The sequence below is a fragment of the Pithys albifrons genome, chromosome Z (assembly GCF_047495875.1).
Source record: "Pithys albifrons albifrons isolate INPA30051 chromosome Z, PitAlb_v1, whole genome shotgun sequence".
Lineage (NCBI taxonomy): Eukaryota > Metazoa > Chordata > Aves > Passeriformes > Thamnophilidae > Pithys > Pithys albifrons.
In genome coordinates, this window is record NC_092497.1 from 65676995 (window position 1) to 65700005 (window position 23011).

The 23011-nt window shown below is 38.7% G+C and overlaps 1 protein-coding gene across 2 annotated transcripts in view; it reads left to right on the forward strand.

The window, feature by feature from the left end:
- UHRF2 (ubiquitin like with PHD and ring finger domains 2) overlaps nt 1–23011 on the forward strand; it is a 74761-nt gene that overhangs the window by 26522 nt on the left and 25228 nt on the right. For both annotated transcript variants that reach the window (XM_071581328.1, XM_071581330.1), the window contains exons 4-5: nt 8959–9177; nt 17775–17884. In XM_071581328.1, the coding sequence (XP_071437429.1) occupies nt 8959–9177; nt 17775–17884 (329 nt within the window). The remainder of the gene's footprint in view (nt 1–8958; nt 9178–17774; nt 17885–23011) is intronic.

A 23011-nucleotide genomic window follows, 5' to 3' on the forward strand; every position in this document is an offset into this window, starting at 1 on the left:
CTCATAATTAGAGTCCAGGAAACTTATCAGTGTATGTGGTAGCTTGTAATAAAAGGGGACTGATCTCAGTGACCCAGGACACCTGCTGGACTCTTCTGTCTCTGAGTGTAAATTGAACTAACTCAGTTGTTACCAGGCTGTCAGTAGTAGCATTTGTTTCAAGATGGAAGATTTGCTGTTAAACACCATGAAAAATGCATTCACCTGTGAACTCAGTACTCCTGTTTTCATTTTTGTTTCATTTTGTTCATTTCTGTTTCTGCCTGAGAAGCTTTTGTAAGATTGGTTGTCTCTTTTACCATTTTGAGCTTATTTGCTTCTGGAATGTTTGAGTCATGTTAAAGGTGTAGATGCCTCATGTGAGCTGAAGATAATACAAATATAGGAACTTGGACAAAAAACTTTATTTGGACAGATGGGGAACAATGCAAGACCAAAAAAAACAGTTTAGAAGGAAAACTATTTGAGAGGGAGGAGAAACAGTTCCCAATGAAGGCTAAAAGTATTACTGATCATCAGTTCTATAAAGGAAGGAGTCAAAATTAAAAAACTCTCATGGCATTTTGTTTGAAAGACTGATAGTCTGACACTCTTAAATGTTCTGTCCTGCAGTAGCCGGTACCTTTACCAAAAGTCTTGCCTATTTCAGGTGAGTTTCATTTGTAGTCCAGGTTGTCATTAATCTTTGAAAAATAATGTATTTGTATACAATTTTGCATTTTTGTTTAAAGTATAACGTACACACACACGTTAAGAAAAATAGTCTTTCACTGTGTTGCCACAGAGATCAAAATCAGAGTCATCCTATATGGCTGTGTAAGTAACTTGCAAGACATAGTTAGAGAACACCTAATATGTTGAGGCAATGAGAAGGAAAGCTCTAGGTACTACTTGGTCAAACCAAATAATCACTTTCTTTTTCAATGTGTCTCCTTAGTGTAAGAGATTGTCAAGAGGATAATAGGGTTAAACTTGTTATTACTTTCTCAAGGAATAGTTTGAAGACTAGACTTGCTTAAAAGGTCCATTTTTCTGGATGCTTTTAATGTGAAATGTTCTGATAAAGATAGTAGGCTGAGATTAAAGAGAATGTATCTTACAATTCATAGAGGTGATGCTACTGATAAATTGATTTTTAGAGATAAAGAAATGGACCGTTCTCAAAGGATTTAGCCCCTACTTCTTTCTCTTTGCTTCCCAACTATGTGCATCTGATAGTGAAGTTGCACTGAATTTAGTGGTTGTGTGACTGTACAATGAAGTGCTCTTGCTTCCCAATGTGTCTAAAAACTGTCTTCACTAAGTGAAAATGACTGGGTTTTATATCACAAATCCAATCAAATAAATTCGTCCAGTGTAACAGAACAGAGGAAAGAATCACTGCTGCTTTGAGAGTTAGCTGCTTTATGCATCATGCAAACAGTTAGAATCATAGAATCGATTGGGCTGGAAAAAACCTCCAAGATCATCGAGTCCAACCCTTGGTCCAACTCCAATCATTGCACTCAGTGCCACGTCCAATCTGTGTTTAAAAATCTCCAGGGATGGTGAATCCACCAACTCTCTGGGCAGGCCATTCCAATGCCTCATTACTCTCTCTGGAAAGAATTTTTTCTGATCTCCAACTTAAATTTCCCCTGGCAGAGCTTAAGCCTGTGCCCCCTTGTCCTATTGCTGAGTGCCTGTGAGAAGAGACCAACCCCCACCTGGCCAGAACTTCCCTTCAGGTAGTTCTAGACAGTGATGAGGTCACCTCTGAGCCTCCTCTTCTCCAGGCTAAACAACCCCAGCTCCCTCAGCCTCTCCCCATAGGACTTATGTTCCAGTCCCTTCACCAGCCTTGTTGCTCTTCTCTGGACTCGCTCCAGCACCTCAATATCTTTTCTGAACTGAGGGGCCCAGAACAGAACACAATACTCAAGGTGTGGCCTCACCAACGCAGAGTACAGGGGAAGGATCACTTCCCTGGTCCTGCTGGCCATGCTATTTTTGATAGAGGCCAGGATCCCATTGGCCTTCTTGGCCACCTGGGCACACTGTTGACTCATGTTGAGCTTCCTGTCAATTAGTACTCCAAGGTCCCTTTCTGCCTGGCTGCTCTCTAGCCACTCTGTGCCCAGCCTGTAGTGCTGGAGGGGGTTGTTGTGGCCAAAGTGCAGGACCCAGCACTTGGCCTTGTTGAACTTCATCCCATTGGAATCAGCCCATCTCTCAAGTCTATCCAGATCCCTCTGCAGAGCCCTCCTGCCTTCCAGCAGGTCGACACTCCCTCCCAACTTGGTGTCATCAGCAAATTTGCTGATGATGGACTCAACCCCCTCATCTAAATCATCAATAAAGATGTTAAACAGGACTGGACCCAACACAGACCCCTGAGGAACACCACTAGTGACCGGCCGCCAGCTGGATGCAGCTCCGTTCACCAGCACTCTCTGGGCCTGACCCTCCAGCCAGCTCCTAATCCAGGAGAGGGTACACTTGTCCAAGCCGTGGGCTACCAGCTTTTCCAGGAGTATATTATGGGAGACAGTGTCAAAGGCCTTGCTGAAGTCCAGATAGACCACATCCACAGCCTTCCCCTCATCCACCAGGTGGGTCACTGGATCATAAAAAGAGATCAAGTTGGTCAGACAGGACCTGCCCCTCCTAAACCCATGCTGTCTGGGTCTAATCCCTTGTCCACCCTGAAGGTGCTGTGTGATTGCACTCAGGATGAACTGCTCCAGAACCCTGCCAGGCACGGAGGTCAGGCTGACAGGCCTGTAGTTGCCAGGGTCCTGCTTGCAGCCCTTTTTGTGGATTGGGGTGACATTGGCCAACCTCCAATCATCTGGGACCTCCCCAGAGAGCCAGGACTGTTGGAAGATGATGGAGAGCGGTTTGGCAAGCTCTTCTGCCAGCTCCCTCATCACCCTGGGATGGATCCTCTCTGGTCCCATAGACTTGTTAGGATCCAGCTGGCTCAGTAAGTCAGTAACTATTTCCTCCTGGAATACAGGAGGGCTATTCAGCTCCCTCTCCCTGTCTACCAGCTCCAGAGGCCAGTTGTCTTGAGGGCCACCTGTCTTACTGGTGAAAATAATGAGGCAAAGTAGGTGTTAAGTACCTCAGCCTTCTCCTCATCTTTGTTAACTATATTTCCCTCCAAGTCCAACAGAGAATGGAGGTTTTCCTTGCCCCTCCTTTTGTTATTAGTGTATTTATAAAAGGACTTTTTGTTATCCCTAACTGAATTAGCCAAATTAACTTCAAATTCCACTTTTCTTTCCCTAATTTTTTTCCTGCATGACCTAGCTCTCCGTAAATTCTTCATAAATAGCCAGCCCTTTTTTCCACAGTCTGTAAACTTTCTTTTTATCCCTGATTTCTTGCAGAATCTCCCTATTTAACCAAGCTGGCCGCCTTCCCCTCCGGCCTTTTGACACACTGGTATAGCCTGTTGCTGTGCACTCAAAATTTCCTGCTTGAAACATGTCCATCCCTCCTGGACCCCCTTGCCTTTAAGGGTTGTTTCCCAGGGTATGCTCTGAATCATTTTTTTGAATAGGCCAAAATCTGCCCTCTGGAAGTCCAAAGCAGAGGTTTTAATGGTGGCTCTCCTTACATCCCTGAGGACTGAAAATTCTATTATTTCATGGTCACTATGCCCCAGGCGGCCTCCAACCACTACATCATCCACCAGCCCCTCTCTGTTTGTAAACAGTAGGTCTAGCAGGGCCTTACCCCTGGTAGGCTCATTTACCAGCTGATGAAGGAAATGATCCTCTATACACTCCAGGAACCTCCTTGACTGCCTCTTCTCTGCAGTATGAAGCTCCCAGCAGATATCTGGCAGGTTAAAGTCACCCACAAGAACAAGGGCTGGAGATTTTGAGACATCCACCAGCTGCTTGTAGAATAATTCATCTCCATCATCCTGATTGGGTGGTCTGTAACAGACACCCACAAAGGTGTCAGCCTTGTTGGCCTTCCCCCTGATTCTGGTCCACAGACACTCAACCTTGTCACTGCTGACCTCAGCTTCAACAGAGTTCTATTTTGTGTTCTGTGAAGAAATGCCAAAATACGTCCTTTGCATACTAGATGTTTCTCAAATAACCCTTGTGAACATGTTTGACTAAATTGACTTTTTTCTTTATGTACATCAAGTACAGGAAATAGCACAAATGAGGAAGGTGTATGCTGTCAAATTCTTGGCAGGAGTCTCACATTCATGTGAGGAGACTGCCGAGGACCTCTTTCTGAAGGATATGAAGTTAATGCCTAGAAATGTTAAGAAATAATGGGAGCTATAGACTAAAGTTGCATTATGGCACCCATTTCCTTTGGTTCATGTTGGACAGTCTAGAATTTCAGAAGAGCGAGAGGAATGGCAGCTCTACTGTCTGCCGAGTAGCTTTTTAACTTAAGACAATCTGTTCCTAAGGGAAAGAAATGTTTTCTTTGCCCTTATGTCAGTAACAAACCTTTTTTATAATTAGTCTGAATGACTACTTAGAGCACCTCTCCTAGCTGCATAATTTTGTTTTCTAGTTTCTAATATCAAATAGCAAAATTAAGCTCATTATTTCCTCAGGTAGCAAGTTACTAAGGAGTGGTGGTGGTGCTGATATAGTTTTTATTCTGGTCTACCTTCTTACTCAGATTTACCTCCTCTAGGAGTTCATTACTTTTATTTTGGTTTGGGGTTTTTTTGTTTGTTTTTTAAATTGCCCTTCTATTCCTTCATTTCAGGGTCTGTATTGAATGATTTTTTTCTGAAATTGTTGATTGGGAAAGTAAGTTATACTTTCACTTTATTAATATTGGAAAAACAGCAATTAAAGAACACACCTGTGCACTAACATCCCTTACCATACTAGTATGGAGAAGTCTTTTCTGTTTACAGCATTTTATGTTCCTACTTCTATTTGTTCTGGTAACAGCTGTGAAAATTGTTGAAGGCTATGTTGCAACTTTTCAGTACCATGAGCAGGGTTGTGTTTATTCTGACATGAAACTTAATGTGTGTCTTGGTATTTGAGCATTTCAGGAAACAAAGACAACCATAGCCAAGAAACAGTGGAATTTTTACTTTATGAATAATTCTTTATAATAGAAGTCATCTACACAGATAGGAAATCTCAAAAACCCCTCGATACACTAGTGTTAGTAATTACAGTTAGAAATATTACAACGAAAAATTACAGGTAAATAGACTTTTGGGCAATATTCATTGAACTCGTATAATTGTGCTTACTGTTGTCATGTATAATATTAGGTGCCAAATGTCATAAAAACATGCAAAACCAAGCAACTGTTCATGACTGGTTTAAAGTTAAAGGTTTAATTGTGTCGTATAGTCTTCATTTCAGATGTACCAAATTTGCACTGGTCTGAGTAGAGAACTGCGGTGAAAATACTCCTGTTTTCTCTTGACAGTTATCTTAGCATTTCAAAAGTAACTTATTAAATGAGAAAATACTTTCAGTAAATGTTCATGTCTAATAGTAGTCCTTTATTATAATTTGCCAGTATGGGTTTTGCACTTGACTCTTGAGGTTAAAAGATTATGTTTGTTCTCTTCATGGTTTGGTTTATCTGTGCAAGTCCACATATTCCTATTTTGTGATGCTTTGCTTAAATACTAAAGTATTTAAGGGTTTGGGTTTGAAGTTAATGTGTGATTTTTACAAGTTTGGGTTTGAAGTTAATGTGTGATTTTTACAAGTGACATATTAAACTTGGGGAAAACGAGTGTGCAAGCAGTAACATTTTCTAATGTGAGTGTGGGTTTTTTAATTTTTAAGTAAATTGTGACATTAGACACATTTGAGGGCACAAATTTACTGTGGAAGTACTTGCTTATTACTTAATATAATAAGGAACAGTGGTACTGAGCTTAACGTAAAGAGTTTAACTCTGTGCAATTCTGAGCCTAACTCCAAAGCCTGTGGCAAACACTCTTTCTGCTGTTCTGTCTGAGGTGTCATTTTGGACAAATGTGAAGGGTTCACCAACAACCATAAAACCATACTTCTGTGTGTGAAGATGCAGGAGATAAAATATTCAGTGTCTGGAGCCCTTTGCAAAAGAAATGTGAAATCTGACAAAAAAAGTCTCATCTGTTTTTTGCCAAAGTTTGAGTTCACGTTTCTGACCAGCTGATTAGAGGAAAAATGCACTCAGTGAAGACAGCCTTCCTTTTCTTTCTTTGTAAAGTACTTAGTTTGCTCCTGTTTATAAAAGAGGACTTTGGGGGGTGTCGTTTGGTAAGTGATCTTGTTCTAATTATGCTGATAGACAGTACTTTTGCTTGGGTTTTTTCATGAACTGCTTTCTAAAACAAAGGTGGAGTCGTTAACAATGCCAATCTTAGAGGCTCCTCAGTGATAAGGTAGGAAAGATTCTGTTCTGAGTTTTATGGAGGTGGAAAGATAAGACAGATCTGAATTTGGGGAAAAAATACTTGTCCAGAGGTCTCCCAGGAAAAGCAGAACCTGAAGGCATTTTATTTTTAGAAGAGAATAGATTTTTCAGGTCAAAGTTAGGCTTCTATGAATGTAAACTCAAATTTTAAGTCTTCGGTTTTTTTTTTTTTTTTAGTGACACTGGAACTTTTGAAATGTGTATTGGTTATTTTTACCATCCTGCTTATCCCATATGTACCTCTCAGTTGAGCATTTCACTGTATGCATAAATGATGTCTATTTTTGATCTATCTTCTCTAGTTTCTTGATGTTTAAGCCCTATTTTTGTTTCAGAGTTCAAGTAAACTGAGTCTTCATTTACTGTGTACTACTTGCTGTCTTCTCCAAATTTAGAAAAGGTTTATTGTAAAGCTTCTGGCACTGATTAGTAGCTCAAACATAGCTGTTTTAAGATTTCAGTAGCCTGCTGTACAATAATAACATGTTGTCATTTTTCAGGCGCTCAGTAAAATAGACGTGATCTCTATAGTTGGTTTTGCTTTGTCTTATTACCTGTAGATATCCTATTTTTTGTGGGTATTACATGTACAATATTCATAGTTATTACACTAGTGTTGTATAGTAACAACACTATTGTTTCTTTTAAGAGAAAGCTGCATGACACAAAGGTAAAAACACAAATGTTAGTTTTGGGTTTAACTTTTGTAAATATTTAAGGATGTGTTTTATCTTTGGCCATTGGTTTATCTGAAGGTACATCTGCTTTCAAAATGTTTTGGTTCATGTTTCTTTAAAAGGAACCAAATAGTCAATGAATCTCCCTCTCTTCTTCTGCTCCCTGTATCAATAGTAGCAAACTGGCATGTTAGATTTGATAGAAGGAATAAAACAGAGCAAAATGAACTTGTTTAAAATGTCTCCAATTTCATCAGTGGGCTTTCAGTCATCTGTTTAGGAGGAGACATCCTGATTTTTCAGGCTGTAGTCTGGCAGAGTTCTGTCAGTGATAGTAGTTTTAGTATTTCTCCGTGTTGTAAATTGCAACATGTGATTTTCCCAATACCTTGAAATTATGTTGTTTGCTACAGGAGGGCATGCTGGAAAGTGGCAGAGCCATACTTTTGTTAGTAAGCGTAGGATTTTGCCATTAAAATATAACAATGCTGTTTGATAAAGGTCTATTAGCTAAAGCATGAGTGTTCTTGCCAAAGTGCCAGTAAGTGCATGATGGAAATATAATTTAAGATACATCAGCCTCATGAGTCTTTGTTAAGAAGGAAGAATGAATAATTTTAATAGCATTTGTTTATTGGCAGTAGGCTGGTTTTCATTTTCGCTCTTAAATTTGTACTGTGAACTCCTGGAGTGTGAGCTAAAGGATGGCAGATTTTTATCTGCTTACACACAGTATGAGAGAGGAGCTTCACTCTAACGTCTAACGTCTTCCTTTTACCTTTTTATAACAGGCCAACTTTGTGTTTGTTTTTTTTTTTTGCGAGTAGTATTTTCATCATATCTGTATTTTGCTGTTTTTCCAGCACATGTGCAAACCATACAGGTTCTATTATTGAATAGTCACCTTATTCAGAGGACATAAGAAGGCTGTGTTGTTAAAAGTTAACATTTCAAATTTAAAAAGCTTTCTTTCCTGCCTTGAGATTTTAGTTGTAGTGCTGTCAAATAACACCATGTTAATTCTGCTAAGTAAGTCTCATCTTGGAAAAAAATTGGAACTTTTCAGAGGCTATGCATTACTCTCTGATTTTTGCTGTGGTGGCATACACCAACACAGTGGGAAGAAAGAGTTCTCTTACAAATACTAGGAATTTTTATTCCTAAGAGAAGTGCACTATCAATAGAAGAAATTATTCCCACGTTTGTCTTTCTAGATATTTTGGCTTTGCAATTTAAAGGGAGAAACATTTCAAATCTGTTGGTTCAGCTCTCATTGACAGACTTAGTTCTGTTTCTTACTTCATTTTATTGATAGACTTTTTTAAAACTTGGTGCATGGAATGTGAACTAGAAGTGTACTTGCCTCATGAATTTGATATGCTGCGTTTGTAGGGTCAGATCCTTAAGAACTGTCTTAAATAGTTCATTGGAAGTAAGTGGAAATGGAACAGGTACATGAAAGCAATGCTAAATTAGAAACATTTTGAGTTGAAGAACCCAATTTTAATCTTCATTACTTTTACCTTGTAATTTTATTTGGAATATTGACTTTACTGGGAGCAAACAGGCTGTGTGTGTCAAAACTTTGAACTTGATTCTGCTCCAATCAAAAGGTGCTTATAGACTTCTTTCTTTTCTTTCTTTTTTTTTTTTTTGAGAAAATTCATGAAGGCTGTTTTTCCCAGGCAAATTCTTGGTCTGTGTTTAGATGAAAGCTGTAGTTTAATAAGGATATTGGGTCAATTTTTATGCTGGGTAACTTACATGGCCAAAGCACATTTAAAATCTCCTACTTCTGAAAAATGTTTTCTGTGACTTTCTTTTCCCTTTTACAGGAATCAAATAATTGCTATTGTTGGTTTTACTTTTCAAGGTACCCAGAAAATGGAATAATAGAAATGGACAGCGTTAATCTTCGACCCCGAGCGAGAACCATTCTGAAGTGGAGTGAAGTAAAAGTGGGTGATGTCGTGATGGTTAACTACAATGTTGAGACACCAGAAGAAAGAGGATTTTGGTTTGATGCAGAAATTACCTCTTTGAGAGAAATCTCAAGGACTAACAGAGAGGTTCATGCTAAAATTCTGCTGGGGTAAGATTTGTTTGACCAACTCATAAAATCGCTATATATGAAATATGTTTGATTTGGTTTTTTTGTCTACTGGTGACCACTAAATTAAAATAATGTCATAGCTTGATTCCACAGCTCTCTGAGTTACAGAACTATGGTGCATAGTTTTTATGGTGTGCAGACTTACCTGTGAGTCAGAATTTTTACTTTGCTTGAGATTCTTGGAGGCAACCATAAGGTTTTATGTACTATTTGTGATTCAGATTGATCAGAGTGTGCTTACATATTTTTATATTTACATATTTGCACTTACAATAATTTTTATATAATATGTTCAATTCTGTTGAAAACTGAAAAAAACCTGATTTCAGTAGTTTTTTAGGTAATTGGGAATCCCTAGTTCTCACTGACTATCAGTCATCTCTGACAATTTGAACAAGTCTCTGAACTGGCTAATTAAATTTTTTTAAAGAGTAGAATATTTATGAGCCATTAGAGCTTCTGAGAAGTCGAATGTGCAACTACAGGATGTGGGAATTGAAAGGTTTCATGTGACTGAACTCACCTGAGTGAGTATCTTTGCATTGCTTTCCTATTTTAATTTCAATACTTGCATATAGTTCTTTAGGAACTGTTTTCTGCAGATTTTCTAATTGTCTTTTTAGGGACGAACAGATGACCAATCTTTATTTGCAGTCTCCTTCAGGAATTTACTGTAACATTTCTCCTTTTCATTACCATCATCATTCTGTTAGTACTATCCTTTGCTGACACAAAGGAACTAAAAGCAAGTAAATCTGGTTTTTAACTTTTGTAATTTTATTTAACAGGAGTTTTATTAGACAATCTGAGTGCAGTATGGTCATCTTGTATTAAGCAGAGCAGTCACATGGACTTGTTTTGCTGGCAAAGCAAAACCCCCTCAAACTTTAAATGTAAAGCTAGAAAAGGTTGAGTAGATAGTTTAAATTATTAACTGGAGGAGAGAAGAGATTAAGAAATGGAGGTCAATCTAGAGAGATGCAAGATTCACTGTAATGCATTTAGTACTAGTGGTATTTGATGAATTAGGGATGGACTTCATGACCTTTTATAAATAGAACTGTCCAGATAGCTGTTTATTTGAAGTTCAGATGTATTTTGATAACATTACTTAAAACCGTTTTCTACATGGATTCTTTCAGGTTTTTTCCCATTTGGTAGAATCAGGATAATCACAATATGTTTTATATTGGCAAAAGCAAGCATCTGGTGACTATTAAATAATTCTGCTTTGGATTGTGTAGGGTGGTCTTGTTAAAATCTAAATAAACTGATAGTTAAGTCTCAAATTGGAAGATGATAACTTGAAATACCATCAAGTACTGTAGTATGTACAGTGGGGTTCTCCATGGTACTTACACTTCCTATCCTCTGAAAGGAGTTTGAGGAAAAACAAATATGTTATTATGAGGTGGTGAATTTCAGTCCATTTTTCAAATTGAACAATATTTCAGTGAATTTTCTTCCTAATTAAGAATTCAGGCTTCTTTTAAATGTTGATAGTCTGTAAATGCAGTACTCAACTAGTTGCAGAAAGCAAGGTGACCTGAGCCCTGCCATTTCTTAAATTAATCAAGCAGTAATTCTGTATCACCTGCACTACCCAAGTTGTTCCTCTCAGTTATCAGTAAAAATACAACATAAATCTCCTAGTATTCATAAACTTGTGTAAGGAACATGCTGCAACAATAATCTCTTTGTGTTTCAGGTATGTGGATTTGCAAAATAAAGACCAATCTCTGTGTTTCATTGTTTATTAATATATTAATATACTAATATCAAGTAAATAATATGAATAAATTAGTTTAGAATGATAATGTAATTATGTTATTATTTTAATCTAGAATAACGCCATTAATATATTTATTTTCTATAACTTATTATTGATATTTGAGTGAATTGGCAACTGAGTGGGTTTAGAGAAAAGAAAAGATTGAATGATCTGGCTCAGATTAGTAAATTGTACACTACCTGGAAAGTGATAACAAGCTGGGAATTGCAGGGATGTTCGGTATCTTAAGCAACCACGACAGTGGCAATACAGGGCACTCCTGACAAACTCGCACACAGACTAAATTCATGGAAATTCAAAGGTACTGCAAGTCAGAGAGACCTGAACAGTCGGGAGGAATGGATCATAGGAGACTCAGGAAAGTCAAGGCAGGTAATTGCAGAGTTTTCTTGGACGTGGGAAGGCAGAGTGCCTTCCAGCAGTGCTGGTAGCAAAGTAGTTTGGATGAGCAGGATCTGCAGGTCTTGGTACAGAGCTAGAGCAGCATAAGCCAGCATGTAATGAAGACTAACAGTATGCAGGTTATATAAAAAGGAGGAAAATTAAAAGACTAGGTAAAGTTGTTTATTCCTCTTTAGTAAGCACTAACTAAACTTCATCAAGAATACTAGATGCCGTGCCTCCCACTCACAAACACTCGCCCTTCTTACTTCAACACACAAAAGACAGAGACACATAAACTGGAGTGCATTTCAGTGAAGTGACAGAAAATTGATTCTTTGCATTACTTGTTGTGTGTTAAAGCATTAATTGGTTTAACAAAACAATGACAAAAAAGCAAAACTTCCAAGTGTTAAAATCTGAAATGTTTAGAGTTTTATAACCATTTCAACTCTCTGAGTTACTCTAAAGGATGGCAGAGGCAACTGATACTCACTTTCCCGGGGACTGAGTTGAGGCTAACCAGTCTGTCAGTGGATCTTCTTCCTGATGATAACAGTGACATTTGCTCTCTTCCAGTTATCAGGAGGGCATCCCAATTCCTACCACTTTTCAAAGATAGGACTAAGAGTGGACTCATCCAGACATCAGACAGCTCTCTCAAGTGCTCATGAGTGAGACCTGTTAGTGCTGATAGATTTCTCTGTCTGTGTAAGTGCTCCATAATGTAATCCTCCACGGAAACTAATTCTTCCTTGCTCTGGCATTCCTTCTAGTCTCAGTGGACTTGGATTCCTGAACACTGGTCTTAGAAGTAAACATTTGAGACAAAGAAAGGGCCAAGTATCTTGGCTTTTTCTGTGTTTATTGTTGTCAAGGGCCCTTCTATATTTAGCCCACATTTTTCTCTGGTTTTCCTTTCCTGCTTTTACTTACTGCCCTTCACATATCTTACCAGATTCAAATCAAGGTAGACCTTGGCTTTCCCAATCCTTACACAGTAAGACAGGAACTGCATACGTCCCCCTGCCCTGGTCAGCTGTCCTGACTTCCACCTATTACACCTTTCCATTTTATATCTCAGGTTGGTATAGGAGCTCCTTAGTCATCTGTGCAGCTTTCCTGCTGCCTTTGATTTCCTGCACAGCGTGATAGACCGTTTCTGAGCTTGGAGGGGGTGATCATCAAATATGAGCTAACTTTACTGGGCCTTTCTTTACAGGATATCTTAAAGGATTTTTCCAAGCAGATCTCTGAAGAGATTGTGTTCTGTTGTGAAATCCAGGTTTGTCTTGTTACCTTTCTTCTCATCTCTAGGTATTCTAAGCTCCATCAACTCATTGTCATTGCAGCCAAACTGCCCCAACTTAAGTATCCCATGACCAGTTCTTCATGGTTTGTGAGTATCAGGTCTAGCAGTTCACTTCTCCATGATGACCAGTGCCAGGAAGTTGTAATCACTGCACTCGAGAAACTCTCTAGGTTGTTTGTGTTCTGCTTTGTTGACCTTCCAGCGGATACCATGGTACTTCAAGTTCCCTGTGAGAACAGGGCCTGTAAATATGAAACTTATTCCAGTCATCTGAAGGAGGCCTCATATACTTATCCCCTGTCAAGGCACCTACTACAGCATCACCCATGTTGTTCTGCTAATCTTGACCTGTAAGCTCTTGACTGGTTCCTGATTTGGCCTCACCTAAGGGACCACTCCTCCTAGTCATTCTAGCCTTTCCTTCCTGAAGGTGCCTTATCCATTTGTCACAGTGCTTCATTCATATGAGCTATTGCACTATGTCTCCATGATCCATTGCCGTGGATCTGCATTAATTATATAGACCTCTGTAATCCCTTTTGCTTGTTGTCCCTGCATTTGTGTATAGGTATTTCAGGAAGGCATCAAAGTGTGCTGTCCTCACTTGTTTGTTGAGGAATCTCACCAACAGTTATACCCAGAAGTCTATGAATGTTTATATTTATCTGTGTAAAATTTATTAACAATAAGGTAATCATCACAGGTTCCACACAGACATGTAGACCTAGAAAGGCTGTTTTACTACCACTATGCAGTAGCTACTGGACACTTACATGGAGCATTTAATTATGCTAATGAAATTTAACATCATGGCAGATGTAGTTGATATAATTTCTCTGAAGAGAATTTGTCAATATAAGGAATGAAGACATTCCAAAATGAGCAACTGCTGTCTAAATGCCAGATTAGTTAGAACTGTATACTCTCTCTAGAGCTTTCTGACTTTCAGGAATTCATGGCAAGATGAGATTCATGATGCTCTGAGCAGGGGCATCTGTGGATGCCAAGCTTTTTCAATTCAGTAATGCTGTCATGTACATTCAAGCCATGATAATCCATTCATCACTTACTGTCTAGGCTAGAAATGTTGGCTGGTTCTTGTTTGCAACTTTGCAGTTCTCCTTGCCTTTGGTTTGTTGTGGAGCATTTGGTGGGAAATGTCTCTGTGATACTATGATTCTGTGCCTTTTTATTTTCTGTTTTGTCATGGATACCTTCAGATCTTCCTACCTCCCCTTTTTTCCTTTTTTTTTTTATGTGAGTTTGGTTTTGTTTGATTTTATTCAGTTGCTTTTAAAGCACCTTACATTTTAAATTTATTTACTCTTGGTATTTGTTTGTTTGTTTGTTTGTTTTGTCCAGAGTACTTAATATGTTTCTGTGTTTTCAAAACTGCTTCTTTGCTATTCTTTGTTTTCTGGCAGATCTTTGCATCCTGATAGTAACCCTGTGAGCTTTTGTTATGAAGGAAGGTGCTTATTCTCATGTGTTTTTTTTAATTGAGATTCTCACTCAGTCTGGCAGGGCTCACAAGTTGGTCTCCTAAAACTATGTGTAAGCTCATGATGAGTGTGTGCTGCATCTACTCTCCGAGAAAATCTGGATAGAAGCTTTTAGTCTCTTCTAGTGAGAATCACCTATTTGTAGCTCTGTTTTCCCTAGTGTGAAGTAGCTTCTTGAGTAGGCCAGACCCCCGGAATGATGTCTTGAACAGACTCTTTGCCATGTTCTATGTATTGCAGTTTAATCTACAAACACATAGAGAAGTAGACCAAGCTTAGACCATGCCCTGTGATGCCAAGGACAGCTCCTCGAGCTTTGTTTTTTAGATATGAGGCCTTCTGGGTACCACCTTGTGGGTCTTTAACCAGCTCTTTTTACCTGGTTCTTCATGGACAGTCAGAACATCTGTGTTTTTGGACTTGAATTTGGAAGCCATGGATGCCTCAGTCCTGAGTTCAGGAAGGGAACAGTTGGGATGATGGCAGTCACCGGCAGGACAGAGGCATTCTTGCAGCACCAGGGTCAGGGACACCCTCTGGAGGCTCCGTCGTGTCGTGGGGCAGGGTCATACTCAGAGTCACAAGGCTCTGGCACTTGCTGGCTGTTTTCTCAGGCCTGTGCTGTCCCCCTCTAGTCTAAGGTGCACCTCCTTTACAGATCTTAGGCTAAGGAAAAAGGGGTAGTTCCTGCATCCAAGCCTCTGCTTTCAGAATCTGGCATCATGGGCTATAATACATTGTTTTGTAAAAGCACCAAGCATCACACATACTACTGGGATTAAGAGCAGTAATATCCTACCTGGTTTGTGTGTGTATCCACAGTATGAATGTGTAGATTTGGGAGTTAGCAGCGTATGTTTTGGTCTTAAAGATCTTAAAGACCTTAAAAATTCATGTTAGATTATGACTTTTTGGTGGTTAGGTCTTCAACATATCCTAGAAAGTATTTTTAAATTTTTTTTGTCGGTTGAATATTAGTGTTGTATATGTTGAGAGAGTAACAATAACTGCATAGTTTAGAAGTTTTCATGTGTCTTTGTTTTTACAGTGACTTGTGTAATAAAAGTTGAATTAAAAGCGGAACTAATACTGTCCCATTTTGTAACTGTGCATTTTTGTTTTCATGATAAAACAAATGAGCATGAAATGTTCTGGAAAAAACTTGAAAATATTGTCTGCTTTTTTGTTTCTGTACAATAAAAAAAAAAAATAAAACCTCCATGTAGTTCTGTAACCTAGCAGAATTTGGTCAAATTATCAACATAATATGCTGTCTTCATGTGGGAAGGTTTTGTAAGTCACCTTTGAAGCAAACCTGTGTAAAATCAAATCTCTACTCATGTTTGGTGAGGATCATCATTGTTTTATGGGTATGTTTTAGCCTTGTTTCATTCTTCTATACAATTGGTGTTTGCAGTTTGTTGAAACTACACTTTAGCCTAAGTTACGGTTAGTGTTTAAATGTAAAGCAACCAGTAGTAATTTTCACATCACAGTGTTTTGTGTCAGATTGAGATAGTCTCCTTTTAACATCTTTTGAAATATGCTTGCTGTTACCTGCATTTTCTTTAATTCCAAAAAAATTTTTTGACTGATAGTAACTTGGAGTGACTATGATGAAGTGAACATCACAACATAGTTCTTTTTTTTCTGTAGAGATCATTTGTTGCATTAACACTTATTTGATTTTCTAGCCTAATGTTGTTAACAGTTTTGTTACTTATTATTTTTATGAAGTTCAGGAATGCAGTTTCTTTAGTTTCAAAGGCAAAGGAAAGTATTTTTTAAAAGCAGTCCTCACTTTACAAAATGTATATTGAGGATGTCAAGATAACAACTTCATGCAGCTGATGAATATGAAGGCACAAAGTGTAAAGGCGCGATGCAGTGCTGTTGGTTGACACATACACTCGACATGGACTTCAGCAGGTCAACCACTTCTAAGGAGATGTTAATTTAAGTTCTAACAAGCATTTTGAATGCTAATGTTGAAAAGATTGTGTGTTTTTTGAAGAATAACAATACAAAGCTGGTATGTTCAATCAAGTGTTGCATCTGCATATCTGAAACTACAGAGGAAGATCGAATACTATTGTGAAAAATGATAGGTAATAATAAATTCTTTTCATGTGTGTGACCAGCAATGGGGAATGTTTTTCCTCCAAAACCACAGGGGGGAAAAAAGGGTCAATATAAATACAGGTGCCTAAGTAAACAGCTGTTTGTACACTTGGAAGACAATTACAGTGAATCATGATACTGACAGAGTCCTCTCAACCCCAGTTCCTTGGAGAGCTAAATACTGCAGTGCTCAGGGCCAGAAAAAGTGGTATGTTGACTGTGGTTTTTCCCTTATTTTTTTCTGCCTTAGGTTATCTTGTCAGAGTTCAAGAACTGGGAGTCAGCACAAGACAAGTGGTGAGAGCAAATGAAGAGGTAGAGCAGACAGATGCAGGTCCCAGACTGAAGCTTGATGGAAGTGTTTGGTAGTTGAAGTTGAATATGAATTATTGAATATGAATCTAATAGCTTGTTTCCCTACATGTCTACTTTGGGGGTTCTTTTGCAGCCTAGACCTTTGTATAGGGATGTCCCACCTGGCTGACTTCCTTCAAAAGGATTTTGAAGTCACCTCTGTGATTGTTTCTTACAGATATCTAGTGTTACTTTATTATACTGAAAATTTGTGCTTAGTTCTGAATCAGGTAGTAAATTTAAAGTGTTAGGAGAACAGCCAGTTGAAGAAAGCACAGTATCATCCTAAGCAGAGAGGAAAAGGGAATACTTTACAACTGTCCTCATCTTCATGGCCATTTCTTCCTAGATGCATGTACATTTGAATTAGAATTTCTGTAGCTATAAAGATATTTTAAAAAGAGGAGGTGAAAACCCTTACATTTAATATTTTCCAGTCCTTCTCTAGAAGTCTTTTGGCATTACTGTTGCAGAGTCTTGGAGTATTTTTTTCTATGAATCACTGAGATATGGTTAGCAGATTTGTGCTGGAATGTGACATTAGCAGGACATCTTATAGTACAAAATTAAGTATGGTAGTGTGCACAGCTTTCCAGAATTGAGTTTTAGGTTTCCAAAACATTTACAAGTCAAAGAGGGGCTTTTGAAACTTTGTTGCTTTTCTTGCCCTGTTGGTTCCAAGTATGATTGTGTCTTGTAAGTCACATTTCTGGTTTCATTTCTGACAATAAATGTTTAAAAGAACATTTGATATGCTATATTCCAGAGGATACAATTTTGTCTGGTCTCCCGTGTTCTGCAGAAAAAAACATTTTGAGATTTTAGAAGTGGAATTAAACCATTATGGCTGGCTGTCAGTAAGGACATACTTAGCTGCCACATGGCCTGGGGCTAATGGAGTAGTCTTTTCTTTAAGCAAGCCCTACATGTGTGCTGTATATTTTTCTTAGGAGTTACAGTACTAGATTGATTTTTCTGTGTGAATTTAAATAAAGTATCCTATTAGCAATGAAAATGCTGCCTCTATTTACCTTACTGCTTAGGATTCATAAAATACAGAATCTAGGTCTGAGGAACTAAGTTGAATGTAGTTTTTATTCTTTTTGTTTTTCAGAGGCCCAGAAGACACAATAAATGATTGTAAAATCCTTTTTATAGAGGAAATGTACAAGATTGAAAAGCCAGGAGCCTATCCATTGACGTTTGGGGATGGAGATTTCAAAAGTATGTTGTTTTAAAATTATTTTAATATAAGTACAAATTGAGTAATATTTCTTTTGAAAACCAGAAGTATTAGCATACAGAGTTAGTAATAATAATGGGTTTGTGTTCAGGAAAGCAGTAACAGAATTCTTCTTTTGATTTCTGTTCTAAAGTATAATTACTATAAATTGATTCAATTACTTGACATATTCAGAAAATGGTAACAGCTTTGTGCTATCAGTCATAAACAGTGAAAAGGGGAAACAGCTGATAGTGTTCTAACTGAACAGTGCCAAATAAATTTGTCGTCTGTTTAGTTCCTTGAAAGGTATTCAGGTCACCAAAATGGCTGTTGCAATTGACATATCATTTGAACTTCTAGTAAATGAGGAAATACCAAAGATGGAATCACTCTGTAGTGATGCACTTTAACTCTGTCATTATGTCAGAGTTAAGTTTGGGGGGAAAAAAAGAAGAAGGGAATTTTGTGCCAAAGCTGCTTGTACCATGAACAGAAAAGGATAATTAATGTCTGGATAAGTTGGCCCAGCATGATCTGCTACAAATATAACCATAACCACAGAGGGGAGTTAGTGACAGTTTCTCTAAAAAGTAGTGTGACATTTTATCCTAAGTTTGAAAACATACTAAAATTGGGAGTGGTGTTTGTGAACCTTTTTAGGTGGATCTCAGTGCTCAAGAACTAGTCTGTATAATGTTTGTTTGCTGTCATCCCCCAAAAAATCACTATTTTTCAGAGGAGCAAATACCATTATGATGTTTCACTTCGTTCTTTCTTGCAGCTACTGTGTAGTAATTGAATTTTTAAACTTCTATGTTGTAGAAATGAGTGATTCCAGAATTGCTGACTGCATAATTGTCTACAGTGGTGCCTTTTGATCTGACATGAGTATTTATTTATCATAGAATCATTTAGGTTGCAAAAGACCCTTAAGACCATTTAGTCCAACTATTAACTCAGCACTGGCAAGTCAGCCACTAAACTATGTCCCTGAGTGCCACATCTACACATTTTTTGAACACTTCCAGGGACATAATTCTACGCTTTCCCTGGGCAGCCTGCTCCAATGCTTGACCACCCTTTCTGTGAAGCAATTTTCCTAATACCCATTCTAAAACTCCCGTAGCACAACTTGGGGCCATTTCTTCGTGTCCGATTGACTGACCCATACGTTGTTACAACCTCCTCTCAAGTAGCTGTAGAGAGCAATAAGGTTTCAGGTCCCCTGAGCCTCCTTTTCTCCAGGCTAAACAACCCCAGCTACCTCAGCTACTTCTCGTAGGCTTTGTGATCCACACCTTCCCTGAACTTGCTACAACACCCAGATGTCCTTCTTGAAGTGAGAGGCCCAAAACTGAACACAGGATTTGATTCCTCACCAATCGGTGTACTTTATACACTGATTTATTGATTGCCACATGTATTCTTTCAAAGTCGAGATCTTCATTGTCACTTACAGATCATTCCCCCTATTTTGACAGCAGTTTCCTTATTTGTAACCTCTTTGCCTGAACTACTCACATACTGACATCTTTGTAGAGATTTGTACCTCTGTGTATGTTTTATTTAATTTAGTTCCCAGTCCCAATGTATTCATTTCAGGATATTGTTTATAAACTTCCATAAATAAATGTCACTCATAATCTTCAAAAATGTAACCCCAAAGAATTAATTGATCTGGGAATTCAGCTTTATTTCTTGAACTGTTCTTCTTCCTACGCAGTTTTTCTCATTTTTATTGTTATCACACAAGTTGGCTCATGTGATTCCGATTTTTTGGCCAGGTCAGCTGTCTTACATTTATTCACATACGCACAGCATCAGTTGAGCTGTGTGCTGTGACCACCAGTATACCCTTTCCTTCTGAACTGTCCTTATGACACCATTTGTATTGTATATTAAAAAAAATTAAATATGTATGCCTATACTCACGTATCTATAAACACACGGATCCCTTCACTTATATATTATGGAAAACTGCAGATTTTTATTACAATAACAGCAGATGAAATTAAAATAATTAATTGGCATAAAGTATGAGATTGTAGTAAACACAATTAGAAAGTGCACTGATGGTATTTTTGTCCATATTAAGCGAATATCCATGTATTTTCCAAACGATACAATATCTACTGTGGAAATAATCTTCATCAGATAAAAAATGTAGGTTGTGTTTGCAGAAAAACTGTTATTCCTTGAGCATATCCACATATTAGTTAGGTTTTGTGTGCGTAAAGGGATGTCATTATACATTTAGCAGTTACAATTAAAAACAGTTATTTTCTAATTAGTTAATGGAAATTAACTTCTACAGCTAGGGAAAAGTGTAAGGCTAAATCTATCAGAAAATTATATTAGAAGTATAGTAAGTTATGACAAGACATACTTGTAAATACCTTGTAAGCATTTAGGTGCAAAATGTACATAAGACCTAGATATCAACATACATTACTTCCATCATATCCAAATTTGTGCTACGAACCTTTGATCTCTTCTTGTAAAAAATAAAAGAAGAAGAAGAAAAAAAAGAAATTTTTGCCTATTTTGTATTACAAATAGTATGAAATATGCAACTAAACTCCTCATTGTTTGTTGAGGTGAACAGGCCTGTCCTGTAACCAATAATGCAGCTACAATTAGTGCAGTGACTTACAATGTGGTTAAATCAGATGTGAAAAATTAAAGTCATGGCATGAAAATGACAGCTTGTAGTTTGTGTATTGAAGAGAGTTGAGAACTTCAAGTATTGTTTAACTGAACTACAATATGTAGACCTTTTCTCCTTTCCTATTTAAAAAATAAACAAACAAAAAAGTATTGCTAGCCTTTGACCTTAGAAACCAGTTGTAGCTGAAAGCAGTAAATTACATAGGCCTAAACAATATGTGGTGCTGAGAGATACAGAAATTAGGCACTTCCATTTTCTCTGTTATTTATTGGATGAGGTAGACTAGTGGGTTTCCTTAGTGAGGGCTCAGTCACCACTTTTTTCAAAGGAGATAATAGTTATCTTTGATTTCTTCAGTCTGACTTGACTTAAATTGGTGTTGACACCTAGGACAGATTCTGAGTTTTAGCCTAGCTGTGCTGGGAATCCTCAATTTGTTCATCAGCACTCTTAACATTCTTCCTTTCTCTTCTAATGAACCTTGGGAGAGAAATCTTAAACTCACAGAAGGTTACTTCCATTTGGATAGCATATAGATAAGTCTTCTAGGCTAGACTTTAGTAGAATCCATACGCTCAGAGATCTTGGCTATTTTAAAACCATATATTTAAATGTGTCTTTATCTTCAAGATCTTGCAAATAGTTGCTGCTGGTAGCCTTGCACATTTGCTTCTCATTTGTTCCAGTCAGTACATCTCATTAAACCTTCTATCTGTAGCTTCTGTGATCCTTTTATATTTTTTCAGTTTTAAAGGTTTTTCTCTTAAAAACCATAATTCAAACTGCAGTGATCTAGCACTTTGTATCATGGAATGGTTTCAGTTGGAAGAGACCTTTAAAGATCTCCTGGTTGAAAGCCCCTGCCATGGGCAGGGGTATCTTCCATCAAATCAGGTATCATAGAATGTTTCATAGAATAGTTTCAGTTGGAATGTATCATAGAATGTATCATAGAATGTATCATAGAAGGTATCATAGAATGGTTTCAGTTGGAAGAGACTTTTAAAGATCTTCTGGTTGAAAGCCCCTGCCATGGGCAGGGTTATCTTCCATCAAATCAAGTTACTCAAAACCCCATTCAATCTCACTTGAGAAAAGCTTCCAGGGAGGGGCCATCCACACCTTCTCTGGTAACCTGTGCCTGTCTCTCGTTACCCTCATAGTAAAAAATTTCTTCCTTGTGTCCAATCTAAATCCGCTTTCAATTGAAAACTGCTCCTTGTCATTACTGTTGTTTGCTGTCATTACAAACCATGGTAAAAACTCTGTCTTAGAAGCCCCCTTTAATTATTGGAAGTCCACCAGAAAGTCTCCCTGGAACCTTTTCTTCTCCAAGCTGAACAGCCCCATCTCTCTCAGGCACTCCAGCCCTCTGATCATTGTCATGGCCCTCCTCTGGAGAGCTCTAACAGTGGTTAGAAGGAGAACCCAGGAAACTAAAGGCCTGCTAGCCTGACCTCAGTGCTGGGAAATATCTTGGAGCGGATCATCCTGAGTGCCTTCATGTAACATGTACAGTACGACTAGGAGATCAGGCCCAGCCAGCAAGGGTTTGTGAATGGCAGGTCCTGCTAGACCAACCTGATCAATCTGTCAGGCTGACCCAGCTAGTGGATGACAGAGAGGCTGTGAATGTTTCCACCTGGACTTTAGTAAAGCCTTCCACACTATTTCCATGTCATTCTGCTGGAGCAACTGACTGCTCATGGCTTGGTTGGGTGGAAAACTGGCCAGATGCCTGGGCCCAGAGTGTACTGATGAATGGAATTACATCCAGCTGGCAGCCAGTCACCATGGTGTTCTCCAGGGATCAGTACTGGGGCTGGTCATACTGAATATAGTTATTGATTATCTGGATGAGGGAATTGAGTGCACCCTCAGCAAGTTTGCAGGCAACACCAAGTTGGGTGGGAGTGTTGATCTGCTGGAGGAAGGAAGGCTCTGCAGAGGGATCTGGACAGACTGATCAATGGGCTGAGGCCAGTGGTGTGAACTTCAGCAAGGCCAAGTGCTGGGTCCTTCACTTGGGTCACAACAATCTCAGGCAGTGCTACAGCCTGGGGGAGGAGTGGCTGGAAAGCTGCCCAGTGGAAAAGGACTGGGGAATGCTGGTCAATAGCGGCTGAACATGAGCCGGCAGCGTGCCCAGGTGGCCAAGAAGGCCAATGGCATCATGGCTTGTATCAGAAACAGTGTGGCCAGCAGGACCAGGACAGTGATTGTCCCCCTTTCTCAGCCCTGTGAGGCTGCACACTGAGACCTGTCTCCAGTTCTGTGCCTGTCACTGCAAGAAAAACATTGAAGTCCTGGATCATGTCCAGTGAAGGACAATGAAGCTGGTGAAGGGTCTAGAACACAAGTCCTGTGAGGAGGGGCTGAGGGAGCTGGGGTTGTTTAGCCTGGGGAAGAGGAAGCTCAGGGGACCTGAGCCCTTATTGCTCTTTACAGGTACCGGAAA